This window comes from Monodelphis domestica, chromosome 2 (genome assembly GCF_027887165.1).
Source record: "Monodelphis domestica isolate mMonDom1 chromosome 2, mMonDom1.pri, whole genome shotgun sequence".
Lineage (NCBI taxonomy): Eukaryota > Metazoa > Chordata > Mammalia > Didelphimorphia > Didelphidae > Monodelphis > Monodelphis domestica.
Window position 1 is genome coordinate 392,728,944 of NC_077228.1, and position 25,571 is coordinate 392,754,514.

Consider the following 25,571-nt stretch of genomic DNA (forward strand, 5'->3'; position numbering starts at 1 on the left):
GACTCTGGATTGGATGAACAACTCTTTTTCATAATTTTTTCCCCCACTGGACACTCCTTATACCCTAACTGATGCTTTTCTACACTCCAGAATCCTGGGCTCAAGCTTCACGGATTCTCTGTTGTTACATGTGAACAAAATGCACGTGTCATTGACTGAAAAAACAGACAGTTCCTTTTGGGAGCTGTATTATACAAAGGAGGAGGGGAGAAAGAGACCACCTCCTTCATCCTCAAGGTCCAATCCTTTTCCCCCAAACAAAAAGTCCTCGGCAATTTATTGGCTAGGAATGGGAATGACAGGCGAGGGAGGAGCCGAGAGAGACGTCCATCCAGTGTGGCCGACCCCGGCAGTCCTGAGTAATCGCAGTGCCCAGAGTGTGCAGCTCGTGGGTTGGGGGTGGGGAGGAGGAACTGGGAGGGGGGTGGAGGAGCTGGCAGTGCTGGTGGCGCGCCTGCGTTGTGGGTGCTCTGTGTGTGGGGGGGCAGTTGCCGCCTCCTTCTCCTCCTCTGTTGCTGCCTCTACAGCCATCGCGTTCGAGAGTAGATTTCAGAATCCCCCGGAGTTGTAACAATGAAGCAGAGTTCGAACGTGCCAGCTTTCCTCAGTAAGCTTTGGACGCTAGTGGAGGAAGCCCACACCAACGAGTTCATCACCTGGAGCCAGGTACCATGGCTGGCGGCCTCCGACTTCCTCTGCTTCCCTTCCCCTAATGCACCGCCTTCCCCCGTCGCCCCCCCACCGGTCCCCTGCTGAGGCCTGCAGGGGGGTGGTGGTGGAAACTTGCCGCATTCCCCTCCCTTCCTCGCCGTCCCCTTCCGGGCGCTCCTAGAAGACTGGTCTCCCCCTTTCTCCCCTTGATCTTCTCTGTATTGTTCTCCCCGGTGGCCCTGTAAAAACGCGTGTGGGGAGCCCGTGACACCGCTCCGGCATGACCACGCTGCGCTTAGCGGCGGAGCGGCCTCCTCCTCCTAGCAGCCCGGAAAGGAGACGAGGAGGGCACCGCGGTTCCGGGAGCTGGGCACGCACCTGCTGCCGGACGGGCCAGATCAGCTGGGAGGGCCGCCCTGCTCCCCCGACCCGGCTGGCCTTGGGGGGGGAGGGGTACAGTGGCGCCCCCCCCCTTCCAGTCCCTCCCCCTTCTACGCTCCACGAGGGAAGGCTGGTGTCAAGAGCGGCTTTCTGTACTCTGTTTCTCCTTCATCCTCCGGTTCCTGGGGTGGAGGGAGGGGGGCGGGCCAGATCCTGGGGTTCTGCGGTTTTCCTTCAGCTGAGATCTTCCACACTGCCATCTTTCCGAAGAAGTCCATCACTACACGCCCCTTTCTTATTTTTTTAAAGGCGTTTGCTTCTGGGATGGTTTTGAAGTACGGGTTTTGGGGGTGGGGGATATCAAGGAAATGTACAGATCCTAATCGCTGCAAGATAATTGTAAAAATAAAATCATTGGACAGAAAAAGGAAAATTAACTCGAGATTTGGGGCAACTTAACAGGTTGTGTATGTGTGTTTTTCAGTGTTGTTTAGTTTCATCGTGGAAGGCAGTAATTAAGCAATGGCTTAGAAATAATGACTGAATTTCATAAATTAGTGACCCAGAAGAGTGGTGTAATGGAAAGAGCCAACGTGGGCCGAGAATTGAAAGACCTGGGTTCTAGTTACGGGGTTATAGATCTAGACCTTCTCAAGGTCACACAAATAGTATGTATTGGAGTCACGATTTGAACCCGTGCCCTTTCCCCTGCCTGCCTTTTAATGGTTCAATAACTTGAAGGAAGTCACTTCATCTCCCAGGCCTTCTGTTTTCTCATCAGGTAAACGAAGGTATTTGACTAGCTAATCTCTGGGATACTTTCCAGTCTTAATGAAGCTTTGTATAGTGAACTGAAAGGATAGGATTTGGAATAAGAAGAGAACTGTGTCTGAATTCAGTAAGCAGTACTAGTTTGGAGTGACCATGGAGAGAACTCATTTAACATCTCTAAGCCTTGGTTTTCTGATATAGAAGGGAATCAGTTTTTTATGGTACTTAACTCTTACAATTGGGGAAACTGAGGCAATGGGGTTAAATGACTTACTGGGGTCACAGAGCTAGCTAATAAGTTTCTGAGGTTGAATTTAAATTCAAGTCTTCCTAACTCCAGGCTCAGCATTGTCCATTTCAACACTTAGTTGCATCCAATTAGTTAATATTTGTAAAGTACTTTGTATAAATAAATAAATACTTAAAACCTGTATAAATAGTTTTAACTCAATCCTACACCAACAAAGTGCAAACATTTGGATCCTTGCTAAATTGTGAAAGGGAAATGAGAACCATATCTTTTTAAAATTAAATTGAGTATGCATACATCCAGTGCTTTAGATGTTATTCAATGGAAGAGATAAGTCCCATTTCCCAGGAGCATCTATTCACCTGATTTCAAAAATAATTTTCCCTTTCATAGAGATCATGGATTTAAAGCTGGAAGAAACCTTAGAAGTTATGTCATTCCCTCTACCCACTTATATTTTATAGGTTGAGAGACTGAAATCTAATCTAAATGACCTGGTCAAAGGCAGAGGCAGGATTCCAATTCAGGTCTTCTGACTGTGCTGATCCAGAGGTCTCTACATCATCCCAAAATGTCTCTATTATAGACCCTCAGCATTTTGTTTTTATTTCTTTTGTATACTTAGGTTTTCTTTTATATTAGTTATTCATATTTAACTGATTTTTTTTCCTGTTCACCTAGCACACACAAAAAAAGATGCTTTTCAATTTGCTAATATTAATAGCTACTATTTAAAGAAACAAATGGTGACTTCAGGCTTTCTAGAGGTTTTTCCCCATTTATTTCAATATGAAAGAACACCATACAGGATTTTTCAAAAAAGAAGGTTAGTGGAAATGAAGAGAGGTATTTAAAAAATAAGACTTTTCTGGGGCTTTTTACATAGATTATGCCCTTCACTTACAGGTTAATTCTTACTTGAGGCTCTTAGAAGAAAAAGCAGACCCTAGGCAAATCGCTTAACCCCTGCTGAGTCTTTACCAACCTTCTGCCTTAGAGCTGATATCTATTCTAAGATAGAAGGTAAGGATTTTTTAGAAAAAGAAAGAAAGAGAAAAAGTAGAGCCCTGATTTGGAAGTCAGAGGGTGAGTCAGCTAGTTATTCTGTAACCTCTTTAGACCTCAATTTCTACATCTGTATAATGAAGGGTTTAGACTAGATGATCTCTGAGGATCCTTTTAGCTTTAAATCTGTATGATCCTTGGCAGGAACAACTTAACTCTGGCTAGCACTAGGTTCTATTCCCTAGGAACAGTACAGTCAAGCAGGCCTGCAAACCTTATTATTTTGGCCAGTATTTAAAAATTTTTAAGTAAATGGTATAGGTTTTGGAGGAATCTTGAGGGAACTACAATAGAATTTAAGAAATCTCTTTAAGTTGAGAGATTGCAATTAAAGTGCTTAGCCCAATATCAGGCTCATGGGTGCTTAAATAGTTGTATTGTTGAACAGTAAACAAATCTTTTAAGAGACATCATTTTATGTTAGTATATTAAGACCTGTGATCACATTCTAATTAAGTAATCGACTCTTTGAATTGAGGTGGAAAATAAGGGTGGAATCAGCATTTTGAAGCTAGAAGTGAACCTTAAAGATCTTCTGGTAGATCTTGTTTATTTTATAAATGAGTAAACTGAAGCCTTGGAAGGTTTAGTGACTTAGAGGCTATGGTGTAGAACTGGAAGAAATTTTATAGGTCACCTAGTTCAATGCCTTCATTTTACAGCAAGGAAATTCAGGCCAAAATAGGTTAGTCAGTTTAGTGACTCGCCCACAATTTCAGTTTTGTAGGAGAGCACAGATTTTAGTCTAGGTCCAAAAAACAGCACTTGCCCATTGTCACATAAGATTGTACAACAAGAAACGTGGTCTCTGGGTAAAGTGTAGTACTCTTTCCATTTTACCATAGGGAATGCAAGTTTAGTGTCATTCAAGTTGTCATTGGTTTATCATTTTACAACTAGTCTTGAACTGATTTGGAAGAATGACAGCCAAGACCAAGGAAAAGGAACAGCATATTCTGATGGAGGGGCAGAGATCCAGAATTCATTCCATTCTGTAAACATTTATTAAGGACTTACTATAGGCCAGCCACTGGATATAGCAAAACAAAAATGAAATAGGCCCTATTCCAGCATGCTTTCATTCTGTGGGGAATAGCAGGTACATAGATAAATATAAATACAAAATTTATACATAGTAATTTAAGGGTTTGGAGACAGCCCATAGGAAGGAGGTGGCATTTAAATTGAACCATGAAGGGACTAAAGTCCCTTTCAGACTAAATTCTTTGGCTTTTTTTTTTTAATTCTCATAGAGATTATATCTTTGTATCACCTATAAACCTATCATAATATCATAATATTTTTCACAGAATAAATCTCAGTACTTGTTTGCTGAATGGTGACTAGGTGACCATGGGCGATTTAAAGTCTAAAGGCCATTCTTTTGGCCTCTCTTCATTATTCTACAAAATCCTTGAACCAAGAAAGTAGTGTCACAAAACCCAAAGAGAGATGCTCTGGGTTTTTGTGACACTACTTTCTTGGTTCTCCTGCCTGTATGACCCTCTGTAGTATCTTTTGTTAAATCACTCATTTTTCATACCATATATATATATATACGCGCAAAGGAAGACTCTTTCGTCTGCCCTCTCTCTACCTCTTTCTCATTGATCTTAGCAGATAGCATTGATTTAATTGGCATTTCTTTATATCAGTCTACAGCCTGTTAAGTGCCTAGGTGAGGTTCTTGATCTGTAAATTTTCTCCTGGTCTGCATCACCAATTGCCTATTGAGTATTGCCTAGTCTGCCCCATAATCATCTCAAACTCAACATGTCCAAAACATAGTTGGTGCCTAATAAATGCTCATTTCTATCCTTCCTTTTTCATAACTTCCATTCAGGACACTACTATTTCTGGTCACTGATGTTTACATTATAGGAGTTACCCCAAACTTCACCACATAGGGTCTACTTTATCTCTTGGATCTGTCTTGTTCTTCACTCCAAGGCCACCACTCTAGAAATTTCTCAACTAGACAATTGCATTGGTTTCCAAATTAATCTCCCAGGCTTAAGTATTTCTTCTCTCTTTACATAGCTGTGAAAATGATGGTATGGGAGGCAGTGTGGCACAGTGGAAAGAGTGGTGGTTTTAGAAACAGAAAACTTCATTTCAGATACTAACCCTGTCACTGACTACCAGTGTGACTCTCAGCAAATAACTTTATGGGCCTTTTCTGCAAAATGAGAAGTTTAGAGGACTAGATGGCCACTGCTATTCAAAAAGCATCAGTGATTTCTTCCTCTACAATAAAATGCAAGTTTTTCTGTTTGGCTTTTATTAGCACTTTATCTGACACCAGCCCTATTTTCCAGGCTTATTTGCAGATGACTGCTTTTCACACATTCTTAACAGCCCAGTGCCTGTATGCTACATGGGTTCCTCCTACAGATCTTTTATTATCTTCTCTACCTTTGCACAGGCTGTCACTGTCTGGAATATTCTGTCTTCTTTCTTGACCATTAAAATCCCCAACTTCTTTCAAATCTCTGTTCAGGATCACTTTCTCTTTTATCAATCCTGTCCTGACTACTTTCTTCTTCACCATCCTTTATCAGTTCTTAATGCCCCTCGCCCCAATACTAATTACCTTTGGAGTATTACTTTGCTCTTACTTTTCTTTTGTGTTCCTTCCTCCAGCAGAAAGTTAGGCTCCTTGAGGGTCAGGATTTTGAGTTTGGTTTTGGTTTTTCTTGTCTTTGTTTCCCCAGTGATAAATGCCCACATTGTAAGAAAAAGCATAGAATTCAGCCTTTCTATCTTTTTTTTTTTTCTGACAATGAATATTGGAATTATCTGTTCTTACCTACTTCTTAGGATTAGAGAATTCTTTATAACAGCAAATCATACTTTCATCTCTTCATTTTAAAAATGAAGAAAAAAGAGTTAACTGAATTTCTCAAGGTTATATGGTATTCAAATTAGAAAAAAGAAGTGCTTTTACTGGCCCTTGTAGTATGTAGTATTAACATGAAAATAATGTGTCTTTTATTCCCATTTGACAAAATACATTGGCAGTTCATTCTTTAGGGTAAACAATTACCCAAATATCTAAATAATCTCATCAGTTATTTAAGTGAGAAATTTTAACATTTAAATGTAATGTCTCATTTATTAGTGTTTTAGCATTTTTCTCTTAAAAATATATTAAAATTTTAAGTGCTTTCATATGTGAAGTCTTGCCCAGCAGCAGTTTCTTGAATCTGAATGAAAAAGTTTGTTTTTAAAGACTCTTAAAATCTGCTTTCTATCCAGTAGACCACTGTTGCCCAGGGTTTTCATACCATTATTTATTATGTGGAAATTCTGTTGTTGTCATCTTTGTTGAAACATTTGATAGGAGACTAAACTGTCGCTCTTTGCAGATAATGTGATGGTATACTTAAAGAACCCTAAAAAGGAGAAATTAATAAAATTGGAAGTAAAAGAACTATTGAATTAATAAATAAGGCTAGGAGCTGGTACTTTGAAAAAACAAATAAAATAGACAAAGTACTGGTTAATCTAATAAAAATAAAAGGAAAGAAGAAAATCAAATTAACAGTATCAAAGATGAAAAGGGTGACCTCACCTCCAATGAAGAAGAAATAAAGGTAATTAAGAACTATTTTGCTTAATTATATGGCAATAAATGTGGTAATCTTGGTGAAATGGATGAATATTTACAAAAATATAAATTGCCTAGATTAACAGAAGAGGAAATAGAATGCTTAAATAATCCCATATCAGAAAGATAAATTGAACAAGCTATCAAAGAACTCCCTAAGAAAAAGTCTCCAGGGCCAGATGGATTCACAAGTGAATTCTATCAAACATTCAAAGAACAACTAATCCCAATATTATACAAACTATTTGAAAAATAAGCAAAGAAGGAGTTTTACCTGATTCCTTTTAGGACACAAACATGGTACTGATTCCAAAGCCAGGCAGGTCAAAAATGGAGAAAGAAAACTACAGACCAGTCTCCCTAATGAATATAGATGCAAAAATATTAAATAGAATAATAGCAAATAGATTCCAGCAAGTCATCATGAGAATTATCTACTATGATCAGGTGGGATTTATACCCTGGAATGCAAGGATGGCTTAATATTAGGAAAACCATCCACCTAATTGACCATATCAACAACCAAATCAACAGGCATCACAGCATTCTCAATAGACGCAGAAAAAGCCTTTGACAAAATACAACACTTATTCCTATTGAAAACACTAGAAAGTATAGGAATAGAAGGGCCTTTCTTAAAAATAATAAACAGTATATATCTAAAACCATCAACAAGTATCCTCTGCAATGGGGAAGTTAGAAGCCTTCCCAATAAGATCAGGAGTGAAACAAGGATGCCCATTATCCCCTCTATTATTTACCATTGTACTAGAAACATTAGCAGTAGCAATTAGAGAAGAAAAAGAAATTAAAGGTATTAAAATAGGCAATGAGGACACCAACGTATCACTCTTTGCAGATGATATGATGGTCTACTTAAAGAATACCAGAGAACCAATTAAAAAGCTAGTGGAAATAATTAACAACTTTAGGAAAGTTGCAGGATACAAAATAAACCCACATTTCTATATATTTCCAACACAACTCAGCAGCAAGAGTTAGAAAGAGAAGTTCCATTTAAAATTACTCTAGACCATATAAAATATTTAGGAATCTATTTGCCAAGACAAACACAGGAATTATATGAACACAACAGAACTCTTAAATGCAGATCAGTAAGTCTAAAAAGGAAGTTGGGCCCAAAATAGAGAAAATGAAGCCTTTTGTCGTATTGGAAAATTTTCTTTATATCATAAATATTTTAAGAATTGCATATTTAATATATAAATGGGAGCTATTGCTAGCACTAGCCCTTTTATTTTTTTTTTACTTTTTAAAATATAATATATTTCCAGATATCTCAGCCTCTCTCCCCTCCACATAGCATAGAAGGCATCATCCTATCCATCAAATAGATATACATATATAGATTTTTGTCTTTCATATTTCTGTTTTTCATTTCAGTCTCTGGAGGTGAACATTCATAAGTTAATTCTTCAAATATTAAATCTATAGCTCTAATATTCTCTTGGTTCTCCTTGTTTCACTTATCTCCTCATTCTTTCCAGGTTTTAAAAAAATTAATCTGATCATCTTTTTTCTTATAGCACAATAGTATTCCATCATGATCATATGCCACAATTTGTTTAGCCATTTGCCAGTTGATGGGCATCCCCTGAATTTCTATTTCTTTACCACCACAAAAAGAACTGCTATAAATATTTTGGAACATAAAAGTTCTGTTTCTTTTTCCCCTCATCTCTTTGGAAAATTGATCCAGTCAACGGTATTGCCGGATCTACAGGTATACATAGCTTTATAGCTCTCTGAATGTAATTCCAAATTGCTTTCAAATGGTTGGATAAGTCTTCTACCAACAATGTATTAATGTCCCCTCTTTTCCACATCCCTTCCAACATTTGTCTTTTTGCCCCTTTGTCATTTTAGCCAGTCTGATGGGTGTAAGATGGTACTTCAGAATTCTTTTGGTTTTCATTTCCCTAATCAGAAATTATTTAGTGTATTTTTTTGTATATATGTATAGTGTGTGTGTGTGTAGGTATGTGCATATATATATAGAGAGAGAGAGACAGAGACAGAGACAGAGAGAGTTTTGATTTCTTTACCCACTTGTCTAACTTTTACCCATTTATCAATTGGGGCAGGGATCTTGCTCCCATAAATTTGTCAAAGCTCTATATGTTTTCAATATAAGACCTTTATCCAAGAGACTGTGAAAAGTTCTTCCATTATCCTTCTAATCTTGGCAACATTTGCCTTATTGGTACAAAAGCTTTACAATGTAATTTCTCAAAATTATCTATTTTATATTTCATGTGCTCTCCATTTCTTGATTACTCATTAATTCATCTCCTATCCATAAATGTTTTAGGTAATATTTTCCTTCTTGTTCTGATTTGCTTGTGAGATCTCCTTTTATGTCTAGATCATGTATCTATTTTGATCTTATCTTAGTGAGTGGTGTAAGATATACCTACACTATACCTAGTTTCTGCCAAACTACTTTCTAGTTGTTAATTAACCTAGATCTAGACTTTTGTTAAATATGGGGTTACCGTAGTTTTACTACTGTTTGTTATATGTCTGACCTGTTCCACTGGTCTCCTATTCTGTTTCTTAGCCAGTACCAGATAGTTTTGATAATTACTGCTTTATAGTACAGTTTACAGTTACAGTTTATAGTCCAATATAGTACTGGCACCCCTAGACTGACCACCTTCCTTTGCAATTATTTTGCTATTCTTGAACTTTTGTTCTTCCAAATGAATTTTATTATTTTTTCCTAACCAATTTTTTTTGGTAATTTGGGATGACGTTGAATAAGTAGATTAGTTTGGGTAGGAGTGTTGTTTTAATTTTATATTGGCTCTGCCCATCCATGAACAATTAAAATTTCTCTCAATTGTTCAGATCTGACTATATTTGTGTAAAAAGTATTTTATAATTCTGTTTGTGTAATTACTGGATTTGTGTTAGCAGGTATATCTGGTTACTTTAAAGGGAGATTTTCTATCTCTTCTTGAAGGCCTTTGTTAGCAGTATATATAAATGTTTCTAATTGATGTAGGTTTATTTTCTATCCTGATATTTTGCTAAACAATAGTTTCAACAAACTTTTTAGTTGAATCTCTAGATATTCCACATATACCATTATGTCTGCAAAAAGAGAATTTTATTACCTCTTTATTCTGATTCCTTTAGTTACTTTTTCTTCTTTTTTTTTGCTAAGTATTTCTAGCACTGAGTGTTGAATAATATTGGTTAGTGGGCATCCTTCTTTCACTCTTGAGCTCATTAGGAAGACTTTGATTTTATCTCCATTACAAATAATACTTGTTGGTGGGTTTTTAGGTAGATGTTTCATATCATTTTAAGAAAAACTCCATTTATATCTATGCTTTCCAGTTTTTTTTTTAAGCCCTTACTTTCTGTCTTAGAATGTCTGTCTCTAGTCCTGACTCTCAATCCACTAAGCTATTCAGCTGCCCCCTGAAGTGTTTTTAAATAGGAATGAGTGTTGTATTTTAGCAGAGACTTTTTTGGCATCTATTGCTATAGTCATGTACAGTCATGTGATTTTTATTACCTTTGTTAGTAATATAATTAATTTTGTTGATAGTTTCCCTTATATTAAACCATCTCTGCATTCCTATTATAAATCTTTTTTGGTCACATTGTGTAAACTTTGTGATGTATTATTGTAGTCTTCTAGCTAGTAATTAGGACACCTGGTAAAAAACACTTCACACCCAATGGGGAGGGTTTTCCTGAAGGGTGTATAAATGGGGATTTTGAACCTTTGACTTCATTCCCCAGAAGTCCTTAGTATTTCCCAAAATTCCCTATAATCTCTCCTGTGGCTCGTGTGATCACGTTATATAAGTGGCTGTAACTCTGCTCTCTTTCTCGCTCTCTTTCTCACGTGACTGGACTGAGTTCTGATACCTCTTTTTACTTTAGTTATTATTAACAAAACTTTTAAAATATAATACTTAGTTATTGATTATTAATTATAATCTTTACAAGGGGCTTGCTGGGTTGGGAAGAGTACTGATGAGCTGCTGTAATGTCGATGATATTTCTGTTGGATATCAGCCATCTTAAACACTCTTGATGTAAGGGCCTAAATTTAATTATCTTTTTAAAAATTCTTAACTTGGCAAATGTTAACCAACATGAAATTTTATTGACATTTTAACTTTTTAAGAATTTTTGCTTGGGTTGAATGAAATATACGGAAACTTATTTATACCTCTTCAAAATAAATCAGTATTACTTCATACTGATATCCTGGTCATTAATATTATGCCCCATTAAGCCTCTAAATGGTCTTAGTGATAGAAACTGAAAAGTGCCTGTGGAAACTTCAACTCAGAATATCCCTTTAAGTGGAAAAAAGTCTAGTTGCTGTATAGTATGGTATTCTTATATGTGCAATTCTGTATCAGTTAACACTAATTGGATACTTAGACTGTAGTTATGAAAAATGTGATCCTACTGTTTAAACTAGTATAGTTTGGCAAATGGCCACTCCTGGTAATCTTTCAAATAGGAAACTTTTTAGACCAAAGCTGAAACTTGCCCAAGGCATCTAAAGGAGTGAAAATAAAAACTCAGTCATGCTTAATTCCCCTCCTGTGTGTGATCCTCCATATGCTAACTAGAATATTGTTAGCACTCAGCACTTAGTGGGGAAACTTTAGTTAGCTAATGATAGCTAGAAAAGCAAAAACAAGGCACAACCACATTTTTTTAAATTATCATTTGAGAATGCTGTTGCTTGTTATGTATTTCTGATTCCCTTCATCATTGTTGCCTGTTTAGTGTTGAGGCAGCTCAGCATTTATGTTGAGTGAAAAATCTTATTAAGGCCTTTTAGAAGTAGCAGCTGTTTTTGGAATCAGATAATTAGTCATTCAAATAGCTTTTATACTTGTGGAAAATATCTTTTATCCACCTAAACTTTAATGGGAAATCTAATCATACCTTTATCTGTTTCTTCTCCTCTGTTACAAATAACATGAGCTTTTCTTAGTGACTTAAGGAAACAAACAGGATGTGTTTTGTAATAGAGACCTGTTCCAAAACTGGCTTATTTCTAGCCTCCTAGAGCCATGTTGAAGACTTGTAGCTAACTAGTTGCCAAGATAAGTTTCATGAGCAAAAAATAGCTTGGGATAAAGTAGGGAGGAGAGGGGAGGTCAGCCTGGGCACATTGCCATGATGATGACCAAACCCCAAACCTTTTACTAACTTATGGTAAGGCTTTTGCTCAAGGAAAGACTTACTTAAATGATTGCTTTGCATTTGCTCATCCTAACATAAGCTTTAAGAAGCTGTTCTTGGTTTTGCTTCATTTGGTAGGATAAATATTTAACGTTACTCAAAATTAATACATCAAATAAGTATTCATTTTTTTTATGTCAGCCTCATTTGCTATGTGAATTTTTTATTGTTAGCTCTAGAATCTTCCTGAATTAGTCATATGATTATCATTTATGTCCTTATCTATTTTGAGGGATTGAATGACATTTCTTAGGAATATGTAGGATTAGGATTACAAAATGACTTAGAACACTTTTTCTTCTAACCACTCTATTGAAGTAAAATGTGACAGAAATTAAGCAATTTTTTTTGGAAGATGCTCATTGTATGAATAGAATTAATGGCAGATCTGTTTAAAAATCATTCCTTGGCTTTAGTTATAGGGAATGGCTTCCCATCCTAAATTCATTTCAATAATAAAATTATTCAAATAAAAATAATATTTTGATGCTTTCTGGCTTAGTAATAACTATAAAACCAAAGGGCAAGGGCTAGGTAGAAATTAGGTGCCTTGCCTACAGTCACATAGTTAGGAAGTGTCTGAGTCAGGTATGAATTAGGTCCTCTTGACTCCAGGCCTGCCGCTCTATCCACTGAGCCACTTAGATGCCCCAAGGAATAGTTTTTAATGAGTTGCCCAGTAGTTTGATATTTTAATGTGTCTGGAGGGGCAGTTTAGAAGACAAACAGAATTAGTATTTGTTGATTTATATGGAATACAGTGTAACCCCTGTCGTGATGTTGGTGTAGTCTTCCTTTACCTTGTAGACATTTTCTCTGCTTCCCCCTCAATTTCACCTCAAATATTTGCTGTTCAACTTTTTTCCTGGCCTACATATTTGCATACTTGCATGATAATTTTAGGTTCAAGCCAAATTACAATACATTTCTATATCCCTAACCAAACTAGATGATTAAAAAAAAGTTAGGGGTTGAGATAAAAAGTATTGAACATTTCCCTCTTCATTCCATTCCTATTGTCTAACTAGGGCAGAAATGATTTTACCATGGAACCCTTAGGGTTATTTTATTACAGAGTGAGGGGTACAGATGGGTTTCAGGTATGGTTATATAAGGGGAAATGAGAAGAGACTGATTTATGCTAAAAACCACTTGGTGTGCTTTTGAGGGGGGTTGGCTCTACTTAATATCACCCTTGCTAGGTTCCCTGGGTTCTTTTGAACCTAGAGGTTCAAAACTCTGGATCTAAAGAGCTGTCTTAGGACATAATGCTAAGGCCTCAGAATAGTCTGAAGCTGACTTGTCCTGGTCTGAGAATTACCAACCTGTACATGCACATTGCTGCCCAGTGCCATTTCTTGGCCCTTTCAAATACCCCATTCTGGGGCTTTCCTAGGAATCCCTCCACTCTTGCTACGTACAGACACAGAGCTGCATTCATCTCTTGTGAGTCTTTGGTCTCAATACTGGCTTTGTTGGTTTCCATCTTTCCTAATGCCTTGGAGCTTCTGGAAGTTTTTTTGTGTAGTTCTGAGGTGGAAGGAGTCATTTAATGTTGATTCTTTTTAGATTTCTTGATTATTATTTTGTCTGTTGCAAATTTCAGGGTCTTAATGGAGTGGGAATATGGAGGCTAGCTGTCAGCCTCCTATTTAGAGAGTCACTTTGTGGAATCTCCTGTTTTCCATTTCAAACTACTTGTTCGGGGGCCATTTCAAGCTCAACATGTCCAAAACTGAACTCAGTCATTCCCCCAAAAACTTCCTTTGGTTGAAGGCATAACCTATTCATTTATTAGCAGAGGTTCATAGCTTTATCATTGTCAACTTACCCTTCACTTTCCTTCAATCCAGTCTAATCTGCTGTAGCCTTTCTGCACAATTACTCAACCCCACCTGATTTCTTCCTCAGACTTTTTGGTCTTCCTTTAACTGAAATGAGGGCAAATATCTTGGCAGGACACCTCCTTTACTCATCATAATTATAAAAAAAAACAACATAAAGACAAAACTTATTGAGCTCTCTCCTTACTCCTTGTCTTAGACTATTTAACTTGTGAAGGGAGGAGTTGGGAAATGGGGGAGGGTATGGTTTGCAAAGGGAAGGAAAAATAGGTGAAAAGCTTTTGCTCTGTGCTCTCAAGTTGTAAATGGTAGGTCTTTAGCAGTCTGTCCTCTCCATTTCTTCATGTACAGGTTAGAGAGATCACACAAAAATGAGCATATCCTGTCCTTTTAGGTCCTACACAGCCTCAACAATTTGAGATCCAGTATTATAGTCCATTAGTAGTACTTTCATGCTTCCTTCTCAATTTTCACATCATTAGTGCAATTTCATTTGCAGTAGGACAGAGAAAGTCCTTGAGCTACCAGTATTTTGAGAACATATTATCCAATGATAGAAAAGTTAGCTGCTTGTGGGAGTTTAGGGTAAGCTATAATATAAATTACATGGGCCAAAAGAGACTGAATGTCATCTTCAAAAGGCTGCAGATTATCATCATTATCAACAAGTATTTTTTGTTTGCTTTTTGCCCAGGTATTGTGTTAAATGCTAAGTATATAAAGAAAGACAAAAACATAATCCCAGTCTTCAACGCGCTTACAGTTCTGTTGAGGGGAGATAACTTGCAAACAAGTATGTACATACAAGATATATACAGTACAGTATAAATGGGAAATAATCTCAAAGCAAAGGCATTAGCAGTGAGAAAGATGAGGTCCTTTAGAGAAGGTGAGATTTGAACTGAATCTTGAAGGAAGCCAGGCAGCAAAGGTTATATGAAGGAGAGAACATTCCAAACATGGAGGACAGCCAAGAAAAAGGCAGAGCCAGGAGTTGGAATGAAAGATCTGAGGAGCAACAGAAAGACCATTGCCCCTGATTTGAGAGTATGTAGAGAAGAATAAGGTGCAAGAAGAACATGAAAAATTATTGAAAAATTAATTTAGTATTGCTTATAATCAAGGCATTTTAATTTCTTGAGCAAGCTAAGAACCAGATTATAGATAAAAAACTAACTGGATATCTCAAAACTAAGCTTTTTCTCTGGGCTGAAGATAGCTGAACAAACAATTTTTTGAAAATGCCAAAAAATAATCAAATGAGATTAATACAAATGAAAAATAACAAATTTAGGAGACTGAGGGTGAGAAGTTAGATGGCCAGGTGGGAGGTTTTGTTTTTTGTTAATCTGAGAAAAGTAAAATATTAATAGATAATTGATTATTAAAGTTGATTCATGGTAGTGGTGGTTAATCGTTCTGCCTAGAGGCAGGAGTTTCCTATGGAAAGAAAATTTCTTGGCATCTTTGTTTCTCAGTTAATAGTCCTCTGCTGTAATGTTATGTCTCTAGAAATACAACAAAATAGGATGAGCCTAGAGCCCTGATCCTTCCATTGTCATAAGCAGGTTCAAGTTCTTTGGGTATGTATACATGGTTTGAATAAATTGAAACCATGGGATGGATATGATCTATTTAGGCTTTTTAAATCTTTGTTTTTCGCCAGTGGGGAAACTCAGGATTGACTGAACTATTTGGCCAGCCTACAGAAATTAGCTTAAAAACAGAAAAGTAAAAACAAAATTCTTCTTCTGAGTGACCAAATATAAATAGTGAAGAGATGTACTGTGTAGGATTAGTGCTGAAACCAATTTAATGTTGTGGTTGACTTAATATTAATAAACTTTATATTTCAGTTATAAGGAGTATATGGTAAAATCTTAAATTTGTGGGGAATAGTAAGCTCCTCTTAAGTGAAATGCAAAAATAGTGGGCACAAATGATAGGAAAACTTTGAGAAACTGCAGATGGGCAGAAAAGTAGCCATAAACTTGATTGTGGACAAGTACCAACTAGTAAATTTAAGGGAAAATCATTTGTACTCCTTCATTGAACTTGAGTCCATGCCTTGCTAAATATTAATCTAGGAACTCAGAATCCATTTTAAATACATTGACCAAGTGGCCTGAACTGACAGGAGCAGCAAAATGTTTGAATTTGGAAAAAGTAGTGGAAACAAAACAGAATATCATTCTTTATCCTTTAACATGTTAAAAAACTGGTTGTGTACTTTTCTAAGTTATACCTCAAAAAATGCAAAAAATGATTAAAAATCCAATGATGAGCATGTAAAATGGCCGAGTTCATAGAATCCTGGATGTAGAGGTGGGAGGAACTGTAGAGGTTATCTAGTCTAGTTCCTTTATCAATGATGAGGATGGGGAGGCACTGGGAGATTAATGACTAGCCCTCAGGCCATTCAGGTAATAAGCAAAAGGAGTTGGATTTGAATGAAAGTCCTTTGTCTCCCAGGTCATTATTTTTCCATACTGTACCACAGTGTTTCCACCAATGGAATGGAGGCACTTCTGTAGGAGGGCTGATTCTTCAGTTTGGAAAGTCAAAGGCTGAGGGAACAGGTATGATTAAAAATAATTAAAATGATGAATAGTACAATTTCACCAAATTCTAGGATATTAGGACTATAACTTAAAAAATTTAGAGCACATATAGTGAAAGCCCATACTAAAGCCCTATTCTAATGCCTTATTGTGTTCTAGAAGTGATCTGGGTTGTCAGACAATGTGACACCAGAATGCAAAATTCTGGTAAGTGGAACTCGGTGGAAATGCTTTGAGTATTGAATAAATGACAGATGGTATTCCTCTTGATTTAGCTAAATTAGAAGAGCTTGTAGAAGAATTCTATCTGAGTCAGTGAAGGGTTTATGGTAGAGACATTCACACAGAAGAAATCAGAAGTCTTTGAAAGTATTGAAATAAGAAAGAGTATTGTATACCTTCCAACAATGTCTACTTTTGCCAAAGAATACTATACTGGGAGGACTCTGTATGGTCTGATATATTGTGTGGGGACACATCATGTGGGGGATCTTCTTTCTTAATAGGCTTTTGTATTCATTTTAGAATGGCCAGAGCTTTCTGGTGTTGGATGAGCAGAGGTTTGCAAAAGAAATTCTTCCCAAGTACTTCAAGCACAACAACATGGCAAGCTTTGTGAGGCAGCTAAACATGTGTAAGTATAGAAAGCTTTTAATTTGGGGAGTGGAGAATGTACATTAAATTTATATTTTTTTATTGGGTTTGGTTAAGGAAAAGAAAAACCTTTACATATAGTAGATTTGAATTTTGATTTTGCTGACTTTTCTTTGTCTTGACGGTTTAATTTCTCTCAGATGGCTTCCGTAAAGTAGTTCATGTTGACTCTGGTATTGTAAAGCAAGAACGAGATGGCCCAGTTGAATTTCAGCACCCATACTTCAAACAGGGCCAGGATGATTTGCTGGAGAACATTAAAAGAAAGGTAAGTTACTCCCTTGTTTTTAAATCTAAATCATGTCAGTGACTGAATAATATAGTATGCTTAACCTACAGGAGTATTTTCAGATATGAAAATAGGAAGATACTTAATTATTATCAGTTCCTAGCATTTTACATTTTAAAAGAAAAGTTTGAAAAATGACTAAATTACTAGTATCACAACAGTATCATTTCCATTTCTTTTAAACAATTGAAAATATATAGTATTTGAACACCTTCGGTTTTTGTGGACCAATCTGGGAAACCTAACTGCTATTTCTTTGTAACATTGTTTCTAGGAAACATTCCATAATTGATATGCAAAATATCTTTTTTTGGAATGTTGTCATTTTAGAACATGATACTACAAAGTTTCTTAGTTTAATTTATATAGTAATAGATCATATGACTTGGTCCTAGGTTTCTTTTATTTTCTTTGTAGTTCAAACCTAATTCTTTGCTGGTGTCATAAAGCTAATATTAAATATCTGATTACACATAGTACTATGCTAGGCATTGTACAGAGTGATCTGTTCCCTCTCCCTTTGGGAATCTAAAATTATTCTAATACTATAACTACCATCATCTTTCTATATAAAAGGCAGATATCATGGTTGTAATGTCTGCCCTTTCTAAGCAATTGAATATCATGCAGAGGCTTGGAGGTAAAAAAAAAAACAACACTACCATAAAGTCCTGAAATAGAAGAGAATTTTGTCACTGAAGTAGGACTGGACAAAAACAAATATCTGTACAGACTTTGATATCAGTCTCATTTAGTTTAGTAAAACCTTTATTTTTGAATGACAAGTATTTTTATAAGCAATTAAAAAAAAGGATTAGTGTGCAATTAGAACCCCATTACATAGTATGAAATGATATAATTATTACAACATGGTTTTACTAAATAAATGGAGAAGTCAGAAGAATATTTGGGAATAGAACTCTAAGAGATAGTGAAAAAAGGAATTCTTGAGATATTTCTTACATAGAGAATATCTGTAGACCTGGGATTTTTAAACTAGGGCCTGTAAATATTTTTTAAAACATTTGGATAGGTCTTTCAGAACCAAACAATTGTAGTCATTCTATTTTATGCATGTTAAATACTATTTTAAGTAGGTGTCCATAGCTTCACCAAATTGTTGAAGGGAACCATGACAAAAATGGTTAAGAACCCTGCCATAAACCATAAGAGAAATTTGGAATTTTTTTTTTCCATTTGAAGTCCTATCTTATTTTTTCCTTTGGAGAACCAAATGTTTAGCTCATTCCATGACAATCTACTCAACCTTACCTGTCCTTTTTACTTTAAGATATATATGTTTTCTTTTTTAAACTAGAAATGCTAAGACTTGTAATTCAGATGTTTAAAATTTATGTTTTCCCTCACTCTTTTGTTTGAGCAGGTTTCATCTTCAAAACCAGAAGAAACCAAAATTCGTCAGGAAGACTTATCCAAAATCATAAATAGTGCTCAAAAAGTTCAAATCAAACAAGAAACTATTGAGTCCAGGCTGACTACTTTAAAAAGGTAAATAAAGTTTCCAAAGATTTTATAGACTGTATCCTTAGCCTTGAATTTCATTGTGGTGTTCATGAGAGAGATGAATGAACAGATAAGTGAATTGACACAAATCTTTTCCTGCTCTTGGGAAAGCAAATAAAAGTTGGTATCCTACTGCCACATATGAAGATTAACATTAAGAAAATTGATGTGACTATTTTTCTCATTGTATAGACCCTAAAAGAGGCAGAAGGTTAATTAACAATCCCTTTTTCAAACATGTGGACATCCTACTTAAGGTACCATTTATTTCCTGTGTGAAGAATTGAAGATTTTCCAAAACTTATTAATTTGGCCTGCCATCTAGAATGAAATAGAACTCAATCCCATGAGAACTTCCCTACTTTATGTTTATTTTTAGGTTAGCTTGGAAAGATATTTATTACTCTAAACTTCTTAGGTAGCTTTTTAAAAATTATCTCATCACAATACCTGGTATTGTCAATGTTCTTAACATCCCACAGATAATCTGTATGTGGAAATAAAATTCAGCCTATATAAACATGCATACTTTACCTCTTACGCATAAATGACCATGGGGCTTCCTCATCTAAATAGATAAGAAATTAAAGGCCCCTGTGCTGTATAAGTAGTAATTCCTGGGAATGAACCAGCTCAAATTAGAAATGAAGTAGGTTATAGCTTTTATTACAACCAATGAAGGTTCAACCTTGGCACGATAGAGACAAGATCTTCCCACCATCACCCCAAAAAAATAATTATTCCTGACCTTACTTTGATTGTTCCTGCTCTGTATTTTAGAGGGCAATTAAATTGGTCTTTCTTTTAAAATATTGATGCTATTTTCTTTTTGTTTTTAATATCACTGTCTCTTTTCAATGACTCTTCTCAATGACTGTTTATAACATCTAGTTGAGCAAAACAAATTTAACACACTGGAAATGTCCAAAATATGCCTCATTCTGCACTTACAGTCTATCATCCATCTGATTTTCTATATGTTTACATATTTTTCACAGTTCTTTTATTTCCCATATTCAGTAATATTCATTTTGTTGAATGTAGTGACACAGAAGTACCTCTTAACCCCAACCTTGGATTTTATGGTTAATTAATGTCAGGTATTCGTTTGAAACCCATAAATCTTGAAAATAGTCTCTTAACTGTCTTATTGGTTAATACATGGATGGACTGATTATGGCACCTAGAGGTTCTATTATTATATGGAAATTGAAGATGCTACAACAATTCTACTTTGATTTTTTTCCTAGTCCCCATATGTACTTACTCTGTGTTAAGAAATTTGGCTTTCATTCAAATTATAAGAAAGTTGAAATTAAAACACTTAATAGATGACTTATCTTTGATAACATCGCTTTTGTCACTGAGAAGAAAGATACAGTACAGTTAAGTGAGGCATTGATTGGTACAGAAAGAAAATGTTTGTTGTTAGCTAAGTTCTAGGATGATTGTGTCTCTGGATGTGCCTGTTTAAAGTATTTTGGTCTTTAAGTAGGGAGGAAACTAAGGCCTCTTCATTCTGTAAGTAATGAATCTCAGGAGTGAACCAGCCCATGTCAAAAATGGAGCAGGGAAAAGCATCCACGATGATCAGCATGGGTTCAGATCCATTAATGGCTATTGCCTTTGCAGTCTGGGAGAACTATGAGAAATGAGGTCTCTGGGACTGACCTATGCATGTTTATTTTCTTAGGAATCATTTTTTTAAAATTAGCTTGGTGATCCAAAAGTTATCCAGTTACCAAAGCAAAATTCTAGTAAGCTTATAATATACCAGGTTGTTGAATCTACAGAGGGTCATTACACAGGACTTTAGGGATTCAGGTCTGAGCTTCCAGCACATGTGTTTGTATAACTGTTGCCATTGGTGGCAGATTTTTATCAGTCTGAGGCTATCAAGTATAACATTGGATTTGCTTCAAGATAACTGCCATTAATTACTATTCTCCTGTCCAGGCTTTAGGGCTGCCCAATCTCTTGAAAAACTACAATAAAGTATGAGTAATTAAATTCAATAATATGTTCATAATTTTAACTGAAACATATTGTTTTTTTGATTATCTTTATTTTAAATGACAGAGAAAATGAATCCCTTTGGCGAGAAGTGGCAGAATTACGGGCAAAACAAACACAACAGCAGCAAGTAATTCGAAAGGTAATGTGTTTTTCCTGTGTCTATAAACTACCATTGTTTTACATATATATATAATTAGCTACATAAATTTAGTCCCATATTGATTTCAAACTTGTAATAGTTGATGTTTGGTAGGGGTGCTTATATATAAACTAGGAAATGAAGGCAAGGATTAAATACCTCCCCATTAAATAGAGAATACTTCATTGTAGCTCTAATGGCCATTCAATCATAAATTGTCACAGTTGTTTTCAGTGGATCTTGCATCTGTTGTATTAAAATTTAGGTACAGTTATCTTAGAGAACAGACTCAATTTTAAAAATCAGTTGGCTGTAATCTGTTACGATATAGAGATCATTTTACAAATGCTTAATCAGGATAAGTTTTTAATCTATTCAATAGCAGTGGATATGGAGGCTAAATGCTTCATTTTACCTGGGGATGGTGGGAGTGCTCTCAAGAGTTATTTTACATGGCACCACCATTTAATATCTCTGTATTCAAGTCCATGTTAAAGAATTCAAATAGGTTAATTTTATGTTGACCAGGAACAAATTGGATTGGACGTTTAGATAATAGGCCCTTTTATATGTTGGGACCATTCTGATCTCAATCATGAGCCCTTCAGTCTAAAAATAAGTTTGTAGCTGTGCCTTACTAAAGGCATGTATTTTGGGCACATGAGAGTTGCACTTTGAACATTGAGTCAAAATAAATTTTCAGCATTTATTCAGTTTAGCCACATGTCTGACAGTGGTTATTCCCTCATATCTTTTTTTTGTTATCTGTTTTTTCTCATGGTGAAACCATTTATCTTAAAGAGATCATTCTTTACTGCCATGGCTTTATAATAGTTCCTCTTAAGATTTTAATAAAAATATTCTTTTCTGAAGAAAGTTTGTAAATGTTCACTGATGATGTAAGAATTTCATGATTTTTTAAAAAAAATCTTTACCTTCTAAATCAAATCTAAGATAGAACAGCAGCAAGGAGTTTAGATAATTAAGGTTAAGTGACTTGCCTAGGGTCACACAGCCAGAAGGTGTTTGAATCCAGGTCTTCCTGACTCCAGACCTGGTATGGTTCTCTCTACTGGGCTGCCTCAAATTTAAAAAAAAAAATTTTTTTTAAGAAAGAAAACTAAGGACAAGAAGAGTTGGTTATGTTTTAATGTTTAATATGCTTTATTCACAAAAGGTTAGTATAAGTGTTTGGTGCTATGGTTTAGTATATCACATTGACTTTAAAGGGGGGGAAGTTGCCTTTAGATCACAGCTGTTAAATTTCACACCAAAAAGTATCTGTATAACAGCAATAGAGTCGATGTGCTTATTTCTCAATGACAGGTAATTTGTAGAATGTTTTTGAGTCATTAATCTACTTAATGATTTAAGCAGTTAAGAAAATTTGTTAATTATAGCCATGTAGGAATATTTCATTGGCATCTTAATTTCAAGAATCTTTTTTTTTCTTCCAACCACCCTCATACTCTTTTTTAGATTGTCCAGTTTATTGTTACATTGGTTCAGAATAACCAGCTTGTGAGTTTAAAACGCAAAAGGTAAGTTTATTTGTTTATAATAAAATCTTGAAAGGAAATGGTTGGCCCCAAATATGAGCATTTACTGCTGAGGGGGAACTGAGGTGTCTTAGATCCAAGTGAATAACTGCTACCTTTTAAATTACTGGCTCTTAAATCTTTTGGTTTATGCTTTTAAAAATTATTGTGGATTTTCTTCCCCCTCTCCTCCTCCCCAGCTTTTTTATATGGATTACATCTATTGATATTTACAGTAGTAGAGATTATAATACCTTAGTATTATTATGAAAATAGTTTTTAACTTGAGTACCTTCTGAAAGGGCCTTCTTGGAGGCCTCTGGGGTTCCCTGTACCATGTCTAGAGAAATACTGCTTTATCTTATCAGACTAATTAGTGTGTCTTTCTATTGCTGTGGCTCCCTGGTGTGTTCTCATGTTGGGACAAGGAGTGACTTTAATGTAAATTCTTCTCACACCGTCCTCAAAAATGGAAAAATCTATTTTCTATAAAGTTTATATAGGAACCAAAGGCCAGAATTAGTGGAGTACTAGAAGGAGAGTCTGTGCTAGAGATACAGAATAATCTATTATGTACTATATTGTTTATGCTAGCACTGATATTCACAACCGCTTTTACCTTGGTTGCTAAGAGTAGATTAGGTGATAGTCATGATTACCACTAGCTGCCTTTGGCTGGTTCAGGATGAGGACAAGATAAGAGGACTATGGAAATAATGGAAAGGAAAGGAAAAAAGCATTGCTGTCATTCCTTTAAAAACCAAAATTTTGCCTGAATTTGACTTATAATTGCTTTGTAAACATTTGGCTCAATCACTACTAATTTGTTCCCAAGATATTTTGATGTTGCTGAGTCATTTCAATTGTGTCTGACTCTTTATGAGCATATTTTATGAGCACAGAATTTTCTTGGCAAAGATACTGGAATGGTTTGCCATTTCTTTCTCTAGTTCATTTCACAGATGAGGAGACTGAGGCCAATAGGGTTAAGTGACCTGCCCAGGGTCACATAGCTAGTAAAGTTTTTGAAGCCAGATTTGAAGGCAAAAAGATGAGTTTTCTTGAATCCAGGCCCACCACTCTATTCACTGTGCCAGCTAGCTGCTCAGCATGTTTTTTTTTAATTGTTTAAATTAATATTAGATACTTGTAGTAACCCATTCCTTATTTTTTTGTGTGCTTGCTAATTAAATATATTACTTTTCTTTTGACTTTTCAGACCTCTACTTTTAAATACTAACGGATCTCCAAAGACAAATAGATTTCAGCAGATTGTCAAAGACCCAGTGAATAACCACCACCACAAAGTAACTTTTCATTTAAATCCTGTAATAGTACATCTTTAAAAACAGTATTATTTGATGTTTCTACATTTCATTCTTTTAATTAATTATGGCTTAATCAACAGATACCTATTTTTTGCTTTTTGTTTACCTTGGGTTAGATTTAGTATGGTCACTTTTAACCAGCTAGTCAGCATCATGAAGCCATGAGCTCTTTAAGGGCAGTTACTTCACTATCTTTTAAATTGAATTGTGTAGCATTCCTTAAAATTACTGCCTAAAATATAACCCTTAGAATATTTAGAATGATTCTTCTCTTTCAGTAGTGACTACATGAAATGATTTAATACTAAATTTTAGAAATTCTAATGTTAAAATAAGATGTCCTCAACTGTAGTTATACATGTAGCCCCAATTTTGATGTATATGTAGTATTAATAACTACAGCGGAGTATTCTAATGCTAACATTCTGTGATATTTACTCATTCATTTACTTTGTCTCTTCTGGTAGACTATGCTTAATTATTTTAATGGTATTTTTGCATTTAGTCATAAAATGATAATCATCACCCAAGCCTCAGCCACCTTAATGCTACATACACATACTAAACACCCATCAGTCATTTCTGGAAATCCCTTTCCACCAAATTGAACCCCCTCTTATTAAAAAAAATGTTAAACACACCTTTTATGATGATTTATTTGTTAAAGTATACAGTGAGGGAATTATATTTCATTTGCTGTTCTCTAAGACCATTATGGCTTTTTTAGTTACTCTAGAGTCCAGTTTCATTTTTAGTGATCTTTTTATTTAAATTATTACATTATTGTAATTGCATATATTGTCTTCTTAGTTATGTTTATTTACTTCACTGTGCATCAGCTCATATAGATCTTCCCATATTTCTCTGAATTTTCTCACAATTGTCATTTCTTACTACACAGTAATGGAACTTTCCAATTATTGGTGCAGTAGTTGTTTTAGAAATTGGAACCTTGCTCTTAGACATATTTTTTTTTCCAATTTCATAGGTTCCACATAGTAGGACAGAGGGTTTAAAACCAAGGGAGCAGATTTCAGAGGACATCATTATTTATGATGTCACTGATGATAATGTAGATGAAGAAAATGCTCCAGGTACTCCTGAAACCAATGAGGATGCTACATCTGACACTTCAAAGTAAGAAGATTCTGAAAATAGGTGTTAGAGAAGAATTTCATATGACTTGTTATTCAAGAAGTACCTATTAATGTCCAAATAACTGATATTAGATTTTTATTAGTTTATAATAACGGCTTTATAAGGCTACTCAGCTAAGTTTGGAAAAGCTACATTAATTTAAACAAAAACCACAAAAAAATTTAAAGTGAAACTGACATAGATTCACTGATAGGTTCTGGTAATAAAACACCATTGCTTTGTACTCTAGGCTTGACATGTCCATGTTTGGTGATGATGAATAAATCTCATAATTTCCTAGCTAATGGTAGTTATCTACTACTAAATTGTGTGTACTTTTAGACCTGCCTTAGTAGTAGGTATTATTGAACCATCAAAAATCTCAGATGTTGACATTGGTATAAGAAGGAAGAGCCATAAGAGTGATTTAATCATTTTATTCTAGACTGTAGTTCTAAGATATAGGCCCTTTTTCTAATAATATATTACATCACTGTGTTCTGTGTTTGTTTGTTTGTTGTTGTTGTTTTTAATTTAAATTCTATATTCTATCAATTTTCAATATA

General features: G+C 35.4%; 1 protein-coding gene across 2 annotated transcripts in view; it reads left to right on the forward strand.

Moving 5' to 3' along the window:
• The first annotated feature begins 297 nt into the window (after positions 1–297).
• HSF2 (heat shock transcription factor 2) overlaps positions 298–25,571 on the forward strand; it is a 41,143-nt gene continuing 15,869 nt past the window's right edge. The window contains exons 1-8 of one of the 2 annotated variants that reach the window (XM_001369500.5): positions 298–666; positions 16,906–17,014; positions 17,175–17,302; positions 18,708–18,832; positions 20,927–21,002; positions 22,482–22,543; positions 23,760–23,847; positions 24,857–25,005. In XM_001369500.5, the coding sequence (XP_001369537.1) occupies positions 574–666; positions 16,906–17,014; positions 17,175–17,302; positions 18,708–18,832; positions 20,927–21,002; positions 22,482–22,543; positions 23,760–23,847; positions 24,857–25,005 (830 nt within the window). In that variant the 5' untranslated portion in view covers positions 298–573. The remainder of the gene's footprint in view (positions 667–16,905; positions 17,015–17,174; positions 17,303–18,707; positions 18,833–20,926; positions 21,003–22,481; positions 22,544–23,759; positions 23,848–24,856; positions 25,006–25,571) is intronic. The other variant, XM_007484503.3, reaches the window with a different exon arrangement.